Raw genomic sequence first — 16126 nt, 5'->3', positions numbered from 1 at the left:
CCTGGGACGGGTGCCCAAGCCCTTCCCTTCGGCCGAAAGGGCCCCTTGGAGCCCGTTCAGCCGAAGGAAGGGACCGAGGAGGAGAGGGCGGGCACACCTCAGGCCTGGCAAAGCCCCGAGGAAAGGAGCAGGGGCCGCGCGCCTGTTGCTCCTGCCCCTCACGGGCCCTTACTGGTCCCCAGCTGTCTCTGAGAGGCAGCTGGTGGCCAAGGAAGGACAGGAGGAGCAGGCGCGCGCCTGTCACCCCCTCTCCCAATCGCCCCCCCCCCCCCTTCTAGCTGTCTCTCAGACAGCTGGAGATCGGGAAAGGGAGCAGAGAAAGCCTCGCCCCCAGAGGGTGGAAGCTCCGCCCCTGGCATGTGGCTCCACCCCCGGCACGCGGTCCCGCCTCCGGAGGGTGGAAGCTCCCCCCCGGCTTCGGCCCCCCAGTTGTCTGAGGGACAGCAACCCGGCCACCGGCTCAAAAAGGTTTCCTACCCCTGATTTAATCTAACAGAATTATTGCTATCTCGGGGACTTGAGCTGCAATGTTACACCTATTTCCCATGGCATAAACTTCATTAAACTAAGAGAGATTTAATTCTGAGTAGAAATGAATGGCACTGCGTTGTTCATTTCAGTTCTGACTATAAGGCTTAGCACAAAATTAGGCAATATAATTTCTGTCCTTGAACTAGATGTGAGTCTTACTCTGGAAAACAAGGAAAGGGAAGTTAGAAGAAATTATAGTGTACCTTTCAGTTATCTGTTTTAGTCAGTTTTTATTATATCCTTTTGACTTGTTGGAATGTTAAGTCTACGCACCTTTTGCCTTCTGTGTAAACACAAGGTTTGAATTTTGTCATTGAAGCCATCATTAAAAAAATAAATAGATGAAGCTATGCGTGCTTCTGTGATATCTATTTTTCACATTTTTAAAAATGGAAACAACAGAATTAAAAAAGAAAACCTTTTAGCAATACATCTGAAATGACAGCTTTTGAATAAATAGTATGAGCAATAAAAACAAATTCATGATTGATTGGAGTTGTTGAAACTTGCCGTGATACTTGGTTTTACTGAATATGTTCTTCATCAGTCCCTAGTTGGGTTAAGTAAACATTACTTGCATTTCATACCTTGTGTGAACATTTCAAGGGGCTCTTTTCTATGTTTCATCCCAGTCCTTTACACCATATCTGTATTGCTTGGTGTAGCGAGTTGTCTCCCGGTTACTAATTTTGATTTGCCCTTAGTTTTGGGGAAGGAGGTCTATCTCATAGTTCATTTACTTGGATGTGTCTGCTGTGTGTAGTGTAGAGGTTCTGCACAATGCTCTCACAGATGCTTGATGTTTTGTATTCTCTGGAGTGTACCAGGCCATGTTCAAAATGTAATTTAAAAACAGGGCAATGCAAGTGACCTTGGCTTGGATACTGACTGTTAAAAATGTTCAAATACAATACCTATTATTCTAATAAACTTTAAAATCCATGTGCTTTAGGCAGCCTCATTCTGTTACAAAATAGTGCCTCAAGTCTGTTCTGTCTAAACGCATTGCCCTTCGATAAATTACAGATTATTTTAGTCTGTGGACCCTTTCACACTTGCACAACTATAGCACTACGTTACCACATTAGCTGCCATGGGATTGGCAGTGTAGGGAGCGTTATTTCGAACTCTCAGCCAGAGAGAGCGTTTGCCTCACAAACGACAAGCCCCAGGATGCCACAGAATACAGCTGCAGCCATTAAAATGGAGTCATGGTGCTATAATTGCGTAGTGTGAAAGAGTCCTATGACATTAGGTTAAACAAGAAGATCCACCACTCTTAGAATGATGGTTAAAAATTTCATGCTCTGATCCATGCACTAAAAGCCCATTAAAAGATTGTGTGTGCATGTTTGTGACCAACTAATGTTAGTTGGGATCCAAACACTCACCCTGCATTCATAGCATTAAACACCATGTTGAAGAGCATACATTAGGTGGGAGGGAAGAAGGAAGAATCCCATTCTCCCAGATAACCAGGTATGCTGCAGTGTACCTCCACCAAGGATGGGCCAATGAAGAGTGGCAATGGGTGTATCTTGTGGTTTTGAAAATATATGCACCTGCTGAGAGATGGCTTATGCCCAAGTATTTCTCTTGGGTTTTCTGCTGATGTTACAGTGCAGATTGAGCCGCATTTTGCTAAAAACAGGTTTGCAAGATCAGTGTTCTCTGCAAGGTGGATCATTCCTTTCTGACTCCCCATAATATATGGGGAGAAAAAATCTCATTAAACCAGAGGGCTTCCTTCTGTTGAATGAATGCAGATTAATAATTCCTGTACTTCACAGGTGACTGTAGATTAACCAAACACCAATATCCACACCCAAGAGGAAGGTATCTGCAAGGTTGGGGAATTCTAGATTTTGCACAAGTACAAAAACATTTGGAAGAACCCTAAGGGGGGAGGGCTATAGTTTTCCCTCAAGAGTCCAGTAAACCACTGAACAATCAGAGTGCGGACTGACTTGGTGGAAGGAGGGAAGGACGTGGGAAGGAGAATAGGATGGAGTGACCTAAGGGAGGGGATGGGTGATTGGAGCACTAAGTATGGCACTCACTCCATACTCCAGGATTTTGTTGTATGGCCCCTTATCTGTAGCCCAATACATAACAAGTACTCATGAAAGATGGCCATCCATCCATTTGCTTAAACACCTCAAACAAAAGAGATTCCACCATGGTCTGAGGCAAGGCTATTCCACTCTCAAACAGCTCTTACAGTGAAGAAATTCTTCCTAATGTTTGGAGGAATCTCTCTCCTTGCAATTTGAATCCATTACTTCTTGCTCTAGTCACTGGAGTGGCAGAAAACAAGCTTGCCCCTTTACATAAAATGGCAGAAATTAGATTCCCTGAAGAACTTGAACTTGGGACCATCCCACTCACTGCTTCCTGGGCCATGGTTGATGATCAAATAAATGTACTGAAGAGTTGGCCTGGATTAGCAACTTGAGGGTGATTGTGATTCTCTTTTGTCCTTAAGAAACACTTAATGAATGTTGCCCTGTCCACCAGTACAGTGCCCTAGATGATACTGGAAGAACCAGTTCTTTCACTATTCATATGCCTGGGTAATGTTGTTACCTCTCACAACAGAGAAGAACTTATCTCTTCTAAACTCCTTTTCAGCAATGTTAGAGTTCTTAGGAAGCCAAAGTCTGTGTTCCAAATGTAATGCACCTCTTATGACAAAAAGTTGGGGATTTTCCACACACCCAGTGTGATTCATTTTACTTTTGCATTCTACTTCTGTGTTAAATTGAAACCAGTTTACTAAGGGGTGGCACTCTGCTAAAGTCAGTAAAATGGAGAGGTGTGCTAACAGTCTAGCTCAATTTTAGGTGACCTAATCACAGTGTGACCTTCTGTTGAGCCACTGTAAAAAGAAATGCAGATATAAGTCTTCTCAAACCTGGATTGATTGTGTCCATTGCATTAGAAACAAGATGTGTATTAATTTCTTTGAAATTTAACTGAAATAGTACTGTCTTTCCTGACCCCTTTTTTGGTTTGGGTGGCTGCTTGGTGTATGATGCGATAAAACCTAAACTAAATGATTTTGAGACCTTATCCAGAAAGCATGCTTCTGATGCTCATTGGCATGGAAAACTACATTCAGAAGCAATTTGGCATTACTCACATGACTCATTCTTCCTTCATTTCCAAGCTAGATATGGTCATACTCTGATCATGTCACCAAAAGACTCATTGTTGAGAAAGAGCGTTTTTTTCATTGGCCCAGTTAAGTTTTCTTTATAGTCTGTTACGCCTCACTAATGTCTGAGTCTCAGCTCACACATGCTTTGATCTAGTTCTGTCTTAAGGGTGGGGAGAGGCATCTCATGTTTCCCAAAAACTCTTTGTCTTCACTTGTCCTTAAGTGACAACTCCTTTCCTTTCACTATGAGGATTTTTCTTGCTAATTTTTATCCCTTCAGCCCTAAAGGCTATTAGAGCTGCTTACAATTATTATTTTTCATTAGACGGTTTCCTGCCCTCAGGCTTACAATCTAAAAGGCACGACACAAAAGGCGAAGGGAATGGTGGTGGGAAAGGGGATGAGGTCCAGTGGTTATTCTCTCCCTCTGAGGCCTGGATCAAGGCAGATGGACTGGAGGGAGGACTCTCTATCTTCAGGCTAGCCCTGGTGGAGCTGGGCCTGCCTGGTCATTCCCTCGCAGGCCAAAGGATGACATAATAATGAAGAATATAGGAACAGTTTTCTTTTGCCACAGGAGTTGGTGCACTTGAGTCACACTCCCATCTCCCAGACAGTTGGGCAGCTGATGGTGTGGATCACATATCCATGCATAACTGCTACATGGCTGTCCCACAGATATGTGCTACATGGAAGCACACTTGAAGTACAATAGTAGGGAATTACTTCTGGAATATTAAATCAGTGGTAGCCCAACATAAAGGTTCTGAGGGCACTCTCTCTAAGTCCTCCAAATATAGTCTGTGCTCAACTGGCTCTGAAAGTTGGACTTTTACAACACCGCCTGCATATCTGCTCCAGTGGAAAAACTGGCTACATATCTCTTATGCCTTCTTTTCTGTTCACTGTTGGTTTTGAGTATTTCTTGTTGTTTACTTATTTTTCTTTATGAAACTTGCATAAAAATTAAAGCGGTGAGAAAAGTTGGACTGCCCCAGATGTGTGTTTGTGTCATTGGCTATTAATAGTTGATGAAGGGGCTTTACTCTTTAACAGGCATCCTGTTAATGGTGTATGCAGGAATAGGTCAGCCTTATGTCTGCTTATGTCTTTTTTGGATTGTTACAGAAGTTGATACTCTCTTCCACCCTCCAGCTATTCAGTGTCTGCTAAAGAGCTGGGATACTGGAGAAGCATGTGGCTGTGTCCCCACAATATAGATGCAGCCCAATGACAACAGCTGCTTAGACATCTGGAGGATCCAGGTGAATCTCAGCAGATGATGTAACCTTTCTGCGTTGCACTACAACAGGAATGGGACAAAGTGAGACATGCACCTTTTTGCTCCACAATGTATTATAGGGTTTGTGGAGGGCATTTTTGCCATGTTTTGGGCCTTACTGGGCCCCTTTAGGCCTAGAAAAGCCTTTTTTAAAACCAGAAGTAAGCTAGAAGTGACTCCGAGTTGCTTCTCATTTTGAAAAAAAGTCCTCTCCTGGCCTAAAATAACCTCCCCCCAAATGCTGCTGCTGCTGCTGCTGATAACAACAACAAGAACAACAATGCTTATTTATAACATTCTTTCCATCAAAATGCAATACATCAAAACATATACAATAAACACCACACTATAAAATATTAAAATAGTAAAATAATATAATAATATGCTAAATCAAACAAAAGCAAAAAATAAAATAAAAAATAACCCACCCCCAGCCCCTAGAGAGCATTGAGACCATTTAGAAGCAATGTTTTTTAAAATTGTGGGGTGTGTGTGTTCCTAGGGTTCTGATACAGTCCCCTTGCCTCCTACAGTTGCTCGCTGGGGTTATAGAAACATAGCCAGACCCATCTTTGTTGCTGTTCTCCCTGCTCTCCACCAGGCACTGAATAGCTGGGAGACAAGGTTGCAGTAGTAGCTCAGTGGTGAGTCTGGGACTTGTTGAATGGATAACTGTTGCATAATTCTGCGTGAGGAGCAATCATGCTGTGCCATACAGAATCACTACCTCTGTTTGTTAGGCTCTTCCAATTTCTGGATGTGTATAGAGTTTCTGGATGGCGTAGAGATGGGGCCTGAAAAGGGTTGTTAGATATTGGGGTGAGATGGAGTGTGGTTCTTCTGAATCCACTGACCCTGGCACCTTTGCACCTCACTGCCTCTCATTAAGTTTTGCCCTTGGCATTCTGGACCATTAAGATTGTAAACTTTGTACTATCACTTACGGGAGTTAACAGAGTTGTATAAATGGTATGACCTGACTGTGCATTTAAAATTATGCCAGTTTGAACATAAACATAATCAGAAGCAAGTGGTTTGTGACAAAGTTTTTCCCAAGCTCTAGATAATATGGAGATTTTCTGCCTGCGCCCCACTCATACCTGTATGCCTTCTCTGTTGGGAGGGTTTGGAGTTTTAAAGTATCATTTCAGGACCCTCCACAGGTGGGATTCAGTCTCTCCACTGGCCATATCAGGGTCATATGCTGTAGATCCCAGTCCCTGATTCATAGAATGATTGCATTAAGTACAAAGTATGATGTGTGTTATAAATGTGGGAAATTACTAATGATTTTCTCTTAAAATGTATTACAGATTCTAAATGGCTTCTAGGAAGTCGGGATCTGACTTTCATGGTAAGTGAAAATCCCAGTCTTCTGTTTTTGGATGTACTAGGTGGTACATTCTTCAGACTGTATGAATGATTTTATAAATTTGAATTTGATTTGGTTAGCTGGGGAATAGTTTCTTTGCATTTAAGTACATATGTGTCACTTTTCAGGCACTCATGGCATTCCAAAGCAGTTTAAAAAACATTTACAGTGAGAAGTTGTAAAGATTTTGTACAGTAGAACCTTGCTATCCATGGACTTGCCATCTTCGGATTTGAGCATCCGATGACAGCAAGCCCACATTGTCTATGAAGCCATAGGAGAAAAATACGTGTGTTGCTGAATTTGGTGCAAGGGAGGCTTTTATCGTATGTACACCGCTTTGATCTGGAGGAAAAGCGTTATATAAATAAAAGCTTTATTATTATTATTATTATTATATGGTATATGGATATATACATGATTATCTTTCTTATTTTTCTTTTTTATATACATACATTACATTATTGCAGTCAACAAACCATTTGAACAAAACGTGAAATATGTTTTAAAACAATGCCAAAGGGCATTTGGACCAACAGTATAAATACTCTTAAATATTTCTTATATGCCCATTACATCATTCTGAATGTGGTTGAAAGAACATAATGGGGTAAATGGGAGCACAGATATCTTTTCTCTTCAGGGAAATGCCCATCTTTTTGGAGGTTGTGAGGCAGTACCATACGAGCAAGAAATGCAGCCTGCTTTGGCATTGTGTGCTTAGTGTGATTTGCTTGGTGCTTAGCTTTATAATCTGTTAGATTATTTAAGATCCGCTTTAACTAGCTGATTGAACATAGGGCCTTCTGCATGGAAACTATGTGTGCTGTCACTGAACTAGGTAAAACTGGTCTTAAGAGTGCAGTGTTCCTTGTTACAGTTGTGCATCTGGGGTGCTTTTAAAGAGCAAATTTTATATCTTGAAAAGTGTAAGATGTATTTACCCTTTATTCCATTTACCTTTTCCCAAATGTACATTGGCATCCAGGCATTTGAGATTTTTCCATTTGTAGCATAGACTGTGAGTCAGCATGGTGCATTGTTGTGACTGTTGGACTAGGACTTCAGGAGACCAGGGTTCAAGTCCCTACTCTCCATGGAAACCACTGGGTTTGCTTGGGCCAGTCACACACTCTCACCCTCTGAATGCCCTCTGAAAAAATCTTGCCAAGAAAACTGGTTGATATGGTTGCCCCAGCATTAGAAAAAACTAGAAGGTACTCAGTGATGGCAACAAGGCCTATACAGAATGTAGTGACTTAGTACTGAGGCACTCTGGACAAAAAGGTAAAATGCTGGGCAGTTCCAGCAAATTGGCAAGAGTTATGATTCTCAGTTGTCTTAACAACAGAACTATCCCTCCTGAATTAGGCTGATAAAAAAGAATATTTGGAAAAAAATTAAGGCTTCACCCACACTGCAGAAATAATCCAGTTTGATACCACTTTAACTGTCATTGCTCAATGCTGTGGAGTTCTGGGAATTGTACTTTATTATGACACCAGAGATCTCTGACAGAGAAGGCAAAATGTCTCACAAAACTACAGTTCCCAGAATTCCATAGCATTGCGACATGGCAGTCAAAGTCAAACTGGATTATTTCTGCAGTGCAGACAGTCCCTTCCATGTGAATAAATTGAGATCTTGATTTTAGTATTGATAAAAAGAATCTTTGGGCAGAAGATGCTCTCATCAGTTCTTAGCAGATGTCTGTTCACCTGAGCTATGATTTTGCATCTGGCTGCAATTGGTAGATCTCAGGGCCCTAAAAGAAAATGTAGATCTATGAGTCTAAAGTCATTCCCTCCCTATGTTATTGGTGATCATGATATATAGGAGGTACTTAACTGTGAGTTTACATTCGAACTAAGAACAAATACTTTGTATGTAAGTTGGCTTCAGTTTTTAAAAATCTGTTCTTACTCAAGACTAAAATGATAAAATAAGTTTTTGCAAAATCACTATGTTTTCTTTCTTTCCCTTGAAGGGACCTTCAGTTACATTGATGATGTCCCATTCAAGATAGGAGACAAGTTCAAAGCACCAGCTAAAGTTGGCTTGCCTATTGGATTCTGTTTGCCAGACTCTCCACAGCTTGTAAGGGAAGCCCAGGTGAGTGTTAGGTTGCTCTATGCAGACCTGCAACAGAATAAGCATGCTAAAGGAACAAGTCTCTTGGCCCTTGCTGGACTTATTACTGTATTCTTAGGGTTGTGCTGCAAGTGAACAGATTGTTAAGTAATAATTGAACCATTTATAATTAAGCACACTTGAGTCCAAACACCAAACACTGCCCTTTCTTTATGGCTGCACTGGATTAACTGCTTCTGACCCCCTTAAAAATGAATTGCTTTCATTTGTCAGCACCTACTTTATATCTGCTGTTTTGTGTCTGCTCTCTCAGACTCATATAACAGAAAAAAATTCCAGTACAATACTTTGCAGTTCAGGTCATACATACAACATCCAGCTTTGGCAGTCAGAAAGCAGAAACACTTTATGTAGGAACTATAGTAATTGGCGAGGGGGAAAAGCTTTTTGTTTGGTTTTAAGGTTGCCCTAGCACTGAGGAATAAACATGTTGATGTTGCCTTCAGAGGAGGTGTGTATAGACCTCCCTTAGCCTTTCTAGAATGTAAAATAATAACCTTAAAAAGTTTTTATTCTGTTCCTTAGAAAAGTAAGACAGGTGAAGATGTTATTTTTTTCCTGCAGTAATTTTTTGAAAGCTTAGAGGAAGCAAACTGTGATTCCAGCTCAGTTGACTGGCATCCAGAAGACTTTCTCATATCAATGTGTATTTTATGCAGCTTGTCTCCTAAGAGATTTCACCAGTGAGTGGAAGCATGGCTAGTTGCAAGTCATAATCATCTTTTTAAATTTTTACTCCAGTAAGCCTGGGTTGAAATGTTCCTGGACCAACTGGAGTCCTGAACCCCATTTAAATCACAGGCTACAAACTGCTTATACTTGGCCATGATGTTAGAGGCATCAGCATATTTTGGACAGCAATGCTGTTGCTTTTTTTAACTTCTCGACAACCTTTGGTACAGCTGAAAGGATCATGACTGCTATCCCTGCTGGCATGGAGAGGGATATGTCTTCCTCCACCTCAAAAAGAATAATCTCTAAAAACCAGAATTCTGTTGGCAGTTACAAGTGTGAACCCATTTTGAAAGGGATCTTGGCTCAGAGACAAAGTTTAGACCCCCTTCATCTCTGCACTGTGTGCACCCATATGTGTATTTGGGGAGGAGTGTACTCTGTGCACACATGCATACCTGTGTGTTTCAGACTGGAGGGTTGTGGAGGAAGGCTCTGCATGCCAGACGCAGCCTTTAAGGGGAAAAGGTTGCTCACCTTTGCTTTTAAAAAGCCCTGAGGCCTTTGACTGCTGCAGATCATCCTACCTGTTTGCTACTGTCATCATCTGATGAATAAAATCCATAAGTAGCAGTAGCAGTAATAATAGTAGTTATGAGTGTTATTGTTATGAAAAAGTTTGGTTATGCCCTTTTTTTCCTCTTAAAACTGTGAGTGAAGGCGGCTTACAAATTAAAATGCATCTAGAATTAAGGCTTTTCTTTATAGTGGCACTCCAAGTAAGGAAATTCCTCCCTAAGAATATTAATCTGGTACGCATTGTATCATTTCTGTGGCAGCAGGTAGAAACACCCTACCTGTTAGGATAGCAGCAACCAAGATGGCCTTGAAAGGTGGTATATGTGTATTTAGTAAGAGCTTTATGTTCCTCCTAATGAGCTTTGCCTGTCAGACTCACCAGCATGTGCCTGTTGCTTTGCGGAGGATGCCAGCAACAGAGACCCTACCTGTCTTACTTCAGTGTGTATTATTTATCTTTCAGTATGACTTTTCCCTGGAAAAGAGAACTATTGAGTGGGCAGAGAACATTAAAAGGATCCAGGCCGCCCAGCAAGAGGCTGAGCGGAAGGCCAAAGAGGCCTTAGCAGATAGCAAGGCTGCCCTGGAGGAGGAGATCCGAGGAGGTGGCCCCCCAGGGAGGGTCATGCCACCTCCTATTAACCCCATCCTTGCTAGTCTGCAGTATGGCTGTATTTTGACTCCGACTCCAGCCAGCAGCAGCTCCCTAAAACAAAAGGTCCTGAGCCCACCCCATATGAAGGCTGATTTCAACCCGGCAGATTTTGAGTGTGAAGAAGATCCTTTTGATAAACTGGAATTAAAAACACTTGATGACAAAGAAGAATTGAAAAACATCCTGCAGATCCATGTTGGTACCACTGGGCCCATAGTTGCCCAACTTCTAGACAGTAATTTACCAAAAGTCGCGTCTGAGTCTGTATTGCAAGACCAAGAGGTCTTGGCATCCTTAGAAAAGGCGACTTTGGACCTCAAGCCCCTTCACAAACCGAATGGTCTGATCACTTTGTCTCAGCTGGGGGGCTGTGAAAAGATGTCCCTGTCTTCCAAAGTGTCTCTCTCACCTGTGACCTCCGTGAGCAATATCAAGTCTCTCTCCTTCCCGAAGCTTGACTCAGACGAGAGCGACTTGCCAGTGACAAAGCTTACAAACACATCCCACAGTGCGGCATGCCTCCACAATGGCACTTTCCTCAGCTCTTTGCAGAGCAAAACCAGTGAACTGAATGGGCATCCCAGGACTGGGCTTTCCAATCTCAGTGTGGACGGGCCTCCTGAGGCGCAAACATTATCCTCCTCCACATCCAGGCTGCCTTCCTTGGCCACCTCAGTAGCATGTACAGAAGAAGTTCCGTCTCTCACCACAGCCACAACGGTAAGCCCTGCACAGGCAGGAATGCTTCTTTGTAATTGCATGCTTGACCTTGGGGGTGCAAAAAGCCAGAAGTGAGTTTGGGCTGGACAGTGACTGGTTAAAATAGTTAAAGCCCCTCACCTGGATCTGGGAAAGGGAATATTATTTATTTGATTTATATCCTGCTTTCCTCCCAAATGGGTCTCAATATATATAATATAAATTAGAACATCTAAAGCAATAGGGAGTACAATAGTTTAGAAAGCATTAAATATTAAAATGAAAACAATTGAAATGCTTAAAATTTACATTATACACTAAAAAAGGCATACCCAGTTGCACATCACTCCACCCTGATCAGTCAAGGCTGAAGCTCTCTAAACAAAAAGATCTTTGTCTGCCAGCATAAAGACAACAGAGAGGGGGCAGATAGAACCTCCCTCAAGAGGGAGGTCCACAGCCTAGGAGTTGTCACTGAGATGGCTCTTTTCTCCATTACCCCACAAGTCAAGTCTAGGGGCAGGGGTAGTGTGATTGAAAGAAAGACTTCCTCCAAAGATCATAAAACTTAGGCAGGCTCATATGGGGAGATATAGGCTCTCAGGTAGTCTGGAATATCCTGCTGCCATTTTGTTACTCGTACAGAAGGTCTTCCTCAGTTCTGGGACTGCCCGATCATGTTGGGTGGCATGGAGGTCTCCAACGCACCTCACAGCATCCAGTGAACCATTGCTTCTGCTGCAGCAGTGCTTAAATCTAAGGCAGTGGTTCCCAAACTTAGGTCCTTCATATGCTTTGGACTTTGGACTTCCTTCTGGCTGTGGCTTCTGGGAGCTGAAGCCCAAAGCACCTGGAGGAGCAAAGTTTGGGAAGCACTGCTCTAAGGTGTCACAGTGATGCATGTGTGAATGCACATACAATGTCTCTTCTGTGGGCATTGGCTGGTAGGGCTTCATACTTTTGCAAAATGGGGCAGCGAGAATGGTTGAGATTGAGATCTGGAGGACTTCGGCCAGACTGAGTGTAGCACAAAACTGAGGACCTAGTGTGGGTCTAAGCTAGAGTTGTTCTTTGCTCTGTGATCACATGTTTTTCAAGTGAATAGCAATGGCATCCTAGATGAATGGTTGCTTGTGATTGTCCTGTGAACTACAGTGATGTGAGAGTGGATTTCCCTCCTGAGATTGTTCCAGTTCTTGGCCTGTGTGGATTAAGCATAATCCTATTGCACATCCTGCAAGTTATTTTTGCAAGGCTTCTTCCTGTAGGGAGTTTCTGAAATGCAGGTTTCTGCTTGTGTTGGCTTGAGTTCATTTAGCAACTTTAGCTGCAGTGGAGCCCCTGGGCTCTTGCCTTTTAGCTGTCTTCTATGTCTTGCTGCCTTCTCAGGAGACTACCCTTCCCCCCCCCCCAAAAAAAAAAAAAAAAACTTGGCAGGGAGTGGAAGAGACCTGCACTGATCTGGGGATCACTGTTTTGAATAGCATTGATATAATAGACTCTGTCCATCTAAACAATTCCCACTTTAATCCTCTGAAGGCCTCACATTCCTTTCATAAGGTTGGCTAGTAAATCCGCTGGCTCTGTTTTCTTTTTAAACTGACAAGCCAAACAGAACACATACATCATACACTATGATTCAGGGCTCTTGGTCATGGTGGCTTTTTGGCAAGTACAGATGACTTCCTTCATGGGCTGCTGGTGTTGTGGCTGCTCAGCCCCATTTACCAGCCACAGAGTGTTTTGTTAAGAGTGGCTGTCTGCAAAGGAAGAATAGAGGCAGAAAATGCTGCCTGAATAATCCTGGTTCAGTGCAGAGACAGTGGCCTGTTACAGACTGCCAAAATAAAGCTGCTTTGGGTCTCTTTGGAGGTATGCTATTTAAATGATGCATGGGTCCTAAGAGTCCGGAGGTTGCGCCAAAGCCACACTCCATTCCTAAGCACTGGAGTGCAGCTTTGGTGCAGCTTCCGGATTCTTAGGATGCATGCATCATTTAAACAGCATACCTCCAAAGAGACCCGAAGCAGCTTTATTTTGGCAGTCTGTAACAGGCCAGTGTGATTTATTTTTCTGGACCAGGAGTGAGTGTGAGAGCCAGTTGAGTGGAGTGTTTTGAGTGTTGGACTATTACTCTGGAGACTTGAATTCAAATCCCCGCTTAGCCATGAAATCCACTGGGTAACCTTGGGCAAGTCACATACTCTCAGCCTTAGAGGATGGCAATGGGAAACCCCCTCTGAAGAAATTTGCAAAGAAAACCTGATGATAAGATTGCCTTAGGGTTGCCATAGGTTGGAAGCAACTTGAAGGCACACAGCAGCCAACAATTCAGATGTGTAATTTTATATTGAGAATCTTTTGTTAGACACATTGAGAACGTCTCAGGGTATAAAGTTTGATAGAAAATGGTAAAGTAAATAAATTAAAGTGATTTAAGTAGCTGAAAGAAGAAAATAGCAGTTTGAATCATCGATGTAAATAGCATCTCATTTTAACATCTTATTTCCTAGCAAGAGTGCTAGAGTGGTTTTCAGTGTGGGATGAGGACTCTGGGAGACCAGGGTTTGGATCTTCCATTTCATCTTGGAAACCCTCTGGGTGACCTTGAGCAAGTCATATACTTTTAAGTCTGAGAGGAAGGCAAAGGCAACCCTTCTCTTAAGAAATCATGTCAAGAATATCCAATGATAGGATCATCTTGGGATCACCACAAGTCAGAAATTACTGAAGACATGCAGCAACAATAGGCAAAGACTGTGTGCATTCAAGGATACTAATTGCAGGCCCTTAGATGAAGATTCAGATTTCAATCCTGTATACTGTTATTTATTGGAGGCAAAAAACCCACTGAACAAGTGATACTTATTTCTCCATGACCATACCTAACATTGGGCTGGTGTCCAAAAATCTCCAGAAGGATAAACAGATAGTAGTTACTGGAGAGAATCATGATTATCTGTAAGACAAAATAATGAAATTCCTGAGATGTAAGTGGTAGAATCATGAATATTAATATTTTTCAGAACAGAACACACAGTAAAACTGAGGCAGTTAAACATAAAAAGTGATTGTAGGAACCTTCTGTAGCAGGATATATTTATTTAATTTGTCAAGAAAAAAATTATCTGTGTGTGTCTCTCTCTGTCTGTCAAAAGATATAGCTGTATTAGTCTGTTGAATTTCACACACTAATGGCATATATAGGTCTGTCCCTGGTTTCCACATCACCAAATGCATCTGAGGAAGTAGACTGAAGTGTACGAAAGCTCATGCTGCCAACTGCTTTCTTTCAGTTAGTCTCCAAGGTGCTACAAGATCTCTCTATATATATTAAAAAACTCTGTAATCAAAAAGTGACTCCTAACACTCACTTTTCCTCTCCTGTATGATTTCTAACATCATTGACTAATGAAGAAAGCTTTGAAAGCTATCTTTGTGGCTGGCATCCTGTTAGTGTTATATGCAGGCTTAAGTCCATCTTATGCCTACATATACCTTTTGGGGCAGGGGGCATTGCAGAGATCAGTATTCTCTTCCACACTCCGCAGCTAACAAAGCCCCCCCTCCTAGACTGACTGTTTAGCTGCTGCATACTTCCCTCAACCATAACCCCACCATACCCAGTGGCTGGTGGAGACAGGAGAAGTATCTGGCTGCATCCCTGTAGCCAGATGCAGACTGATGACATGAACTGCTGAGACCGCTGGAGGGCACTGGCAGATCTCCTCATCATTCTATATATGACTACAGGGACACAGCCGGACCCTTCTCCATCACCCACTGAATGTCCAAGGAGAGGGCCTGTAGGATTTAAATAGTGAGGTGGGAGTGGGTTGAGAGAAGAGAGAGAGAAAGATTATTATTTTGCCGTTGGAACTATCATCCTGCACTGTTCCATGCAGGATCACAACCATGTTGAACCTTTTGTTTGGGCTAATACAGGTATCACTGTGATGCTGTGATTTTGCATTGCATTGCAAGATAAATAAATACAATGGTTTCGCCACATTCACAAGGGTTAGGGGTGAAGGACCCCTGTGAATTTGGAAAAAACGCATATAAAAAACACTGTTCTTTTACCTGGGAGAACACCTCTCTAGGAATCTCCAAGTTCTCCAGTGCAACTCTCTGGTCAACATCTAGCAGAAGAAGAATCATGCTGGAGTGTTTTCTCTAGGAATTTCTAGGTTATCCGGCACAACTCTGTGATCAACTTTTGGCAGAGATGCGTTACAGGACCTAGAGATTCCTAGAGAGAACGTATTAATCAAAACTACAAATAATCAAATCCTCCAAAGTAAAAGCTGCAAGTGTGGCGGGCCAACTGTACCTAGTCTCCATTTCCCATACCTCCTGCATATTGGTACAAATCTGGTTACTAAATTGTATGAGTTTGTAACTAGAGTTATTTGCCTTTTATTCATTTCAACCAGGGCTTGCACCATAAAAAATTTGTACCTGTAGTACAAGGCTGCAGAATTTCTAGTGCTGAAGGTGTTTTTGGCTACATTTCAGTTTCTTACCATTGGCCATGCTGTGTGTGGCTGATGGGAGTTGTAGGCCAAAATATAAAAAAGATTAAGGATCCCCCATTCCTGCTATTTTAGAATGGCTGTAAAATCCCCTGAGATTGGAGGGTTGGGAGGAAAGGCTTTTCAGGTTTACAGATGTTGTGACATGTTTCTTCCTCTCATGCCTTGTCTTTGGCTAGGCTAACTTGGGCTAGCAAGAACTGGGATTTAGCACCATGTGAAAAGATACAGGTTCCTCAACCCTGCATCATAAGGCTTTTCTTAGCATCAGCAGCCATCAAATTTTGGGGGTTTCAGTCTGTCAGGAATATAGGAACCCGTGCACTGAACAAGTGTGTATTTTATGGGGGGGAAATCTCCTTTAATTCAAGGTACATTTAAGGCAGAGCTAATATTTAAAAACACACTTAGAAATGTGATTTTTATCTTAGAAAAAAATCCTTGGTTTTGATCCATCCTGATCCAGCTTTATAGCCCTATTGTAGCAGAG

The 16126-nt window shown here is 42.3% G+C and overlaps 1 protein-coding gene across 3 annotated transcripts in view; it reads left to right on the top strand.

The window, feature by feature from the left end:
* Positions 1-16126, top strand: part of UBAP1 (ubiquitin associated protein 1) — a 49739-nt gene that overhangs the window by 21783 nt on the left and 11830 nt on the right. For all 3 annotated transcript variants that reach the window (XR_016277950.1, XR_016277949.1, XM_089498008.1), the window contains exons 2-4: positions 6287-6327; positions 8333-8457; positions 10211-11122. Coding sequence is in view for 1 of the 3 variants with exons in the window: in XM_089498008.1 (XP_089354134.1) it covers positions 6294-6327; positions 8333-8457; positions 10211-11122 (1071 nt within the window). In the remaining 2 variants the exon portion in view is untranslated. The remainder of the gene's footprint in view (positions 1-6286; positions 6328-8332; positions 8458-10210; positions 11123-16126) is intronic.

The sequence above is a fragment of the Sceloporus occidentalis genome, unplaced genomic scaffold, assembly GCF_023333645.1.
Source record: "Sceloporus occidentalis isolate IW3139 unplaced genomic scaffold, rSceOcc1.0.p SCAF_1, whole genome shotgun sequence".
NCBI lineage: Eukaryota > Metazoa > Chordata > Lepidosauria > Squamata > Phrynosomatidae > Sceloporus > Sceloporus occidentalis.
This window is presented reverse-complemented; position numbering and strand designations above follow the sequence as displayed.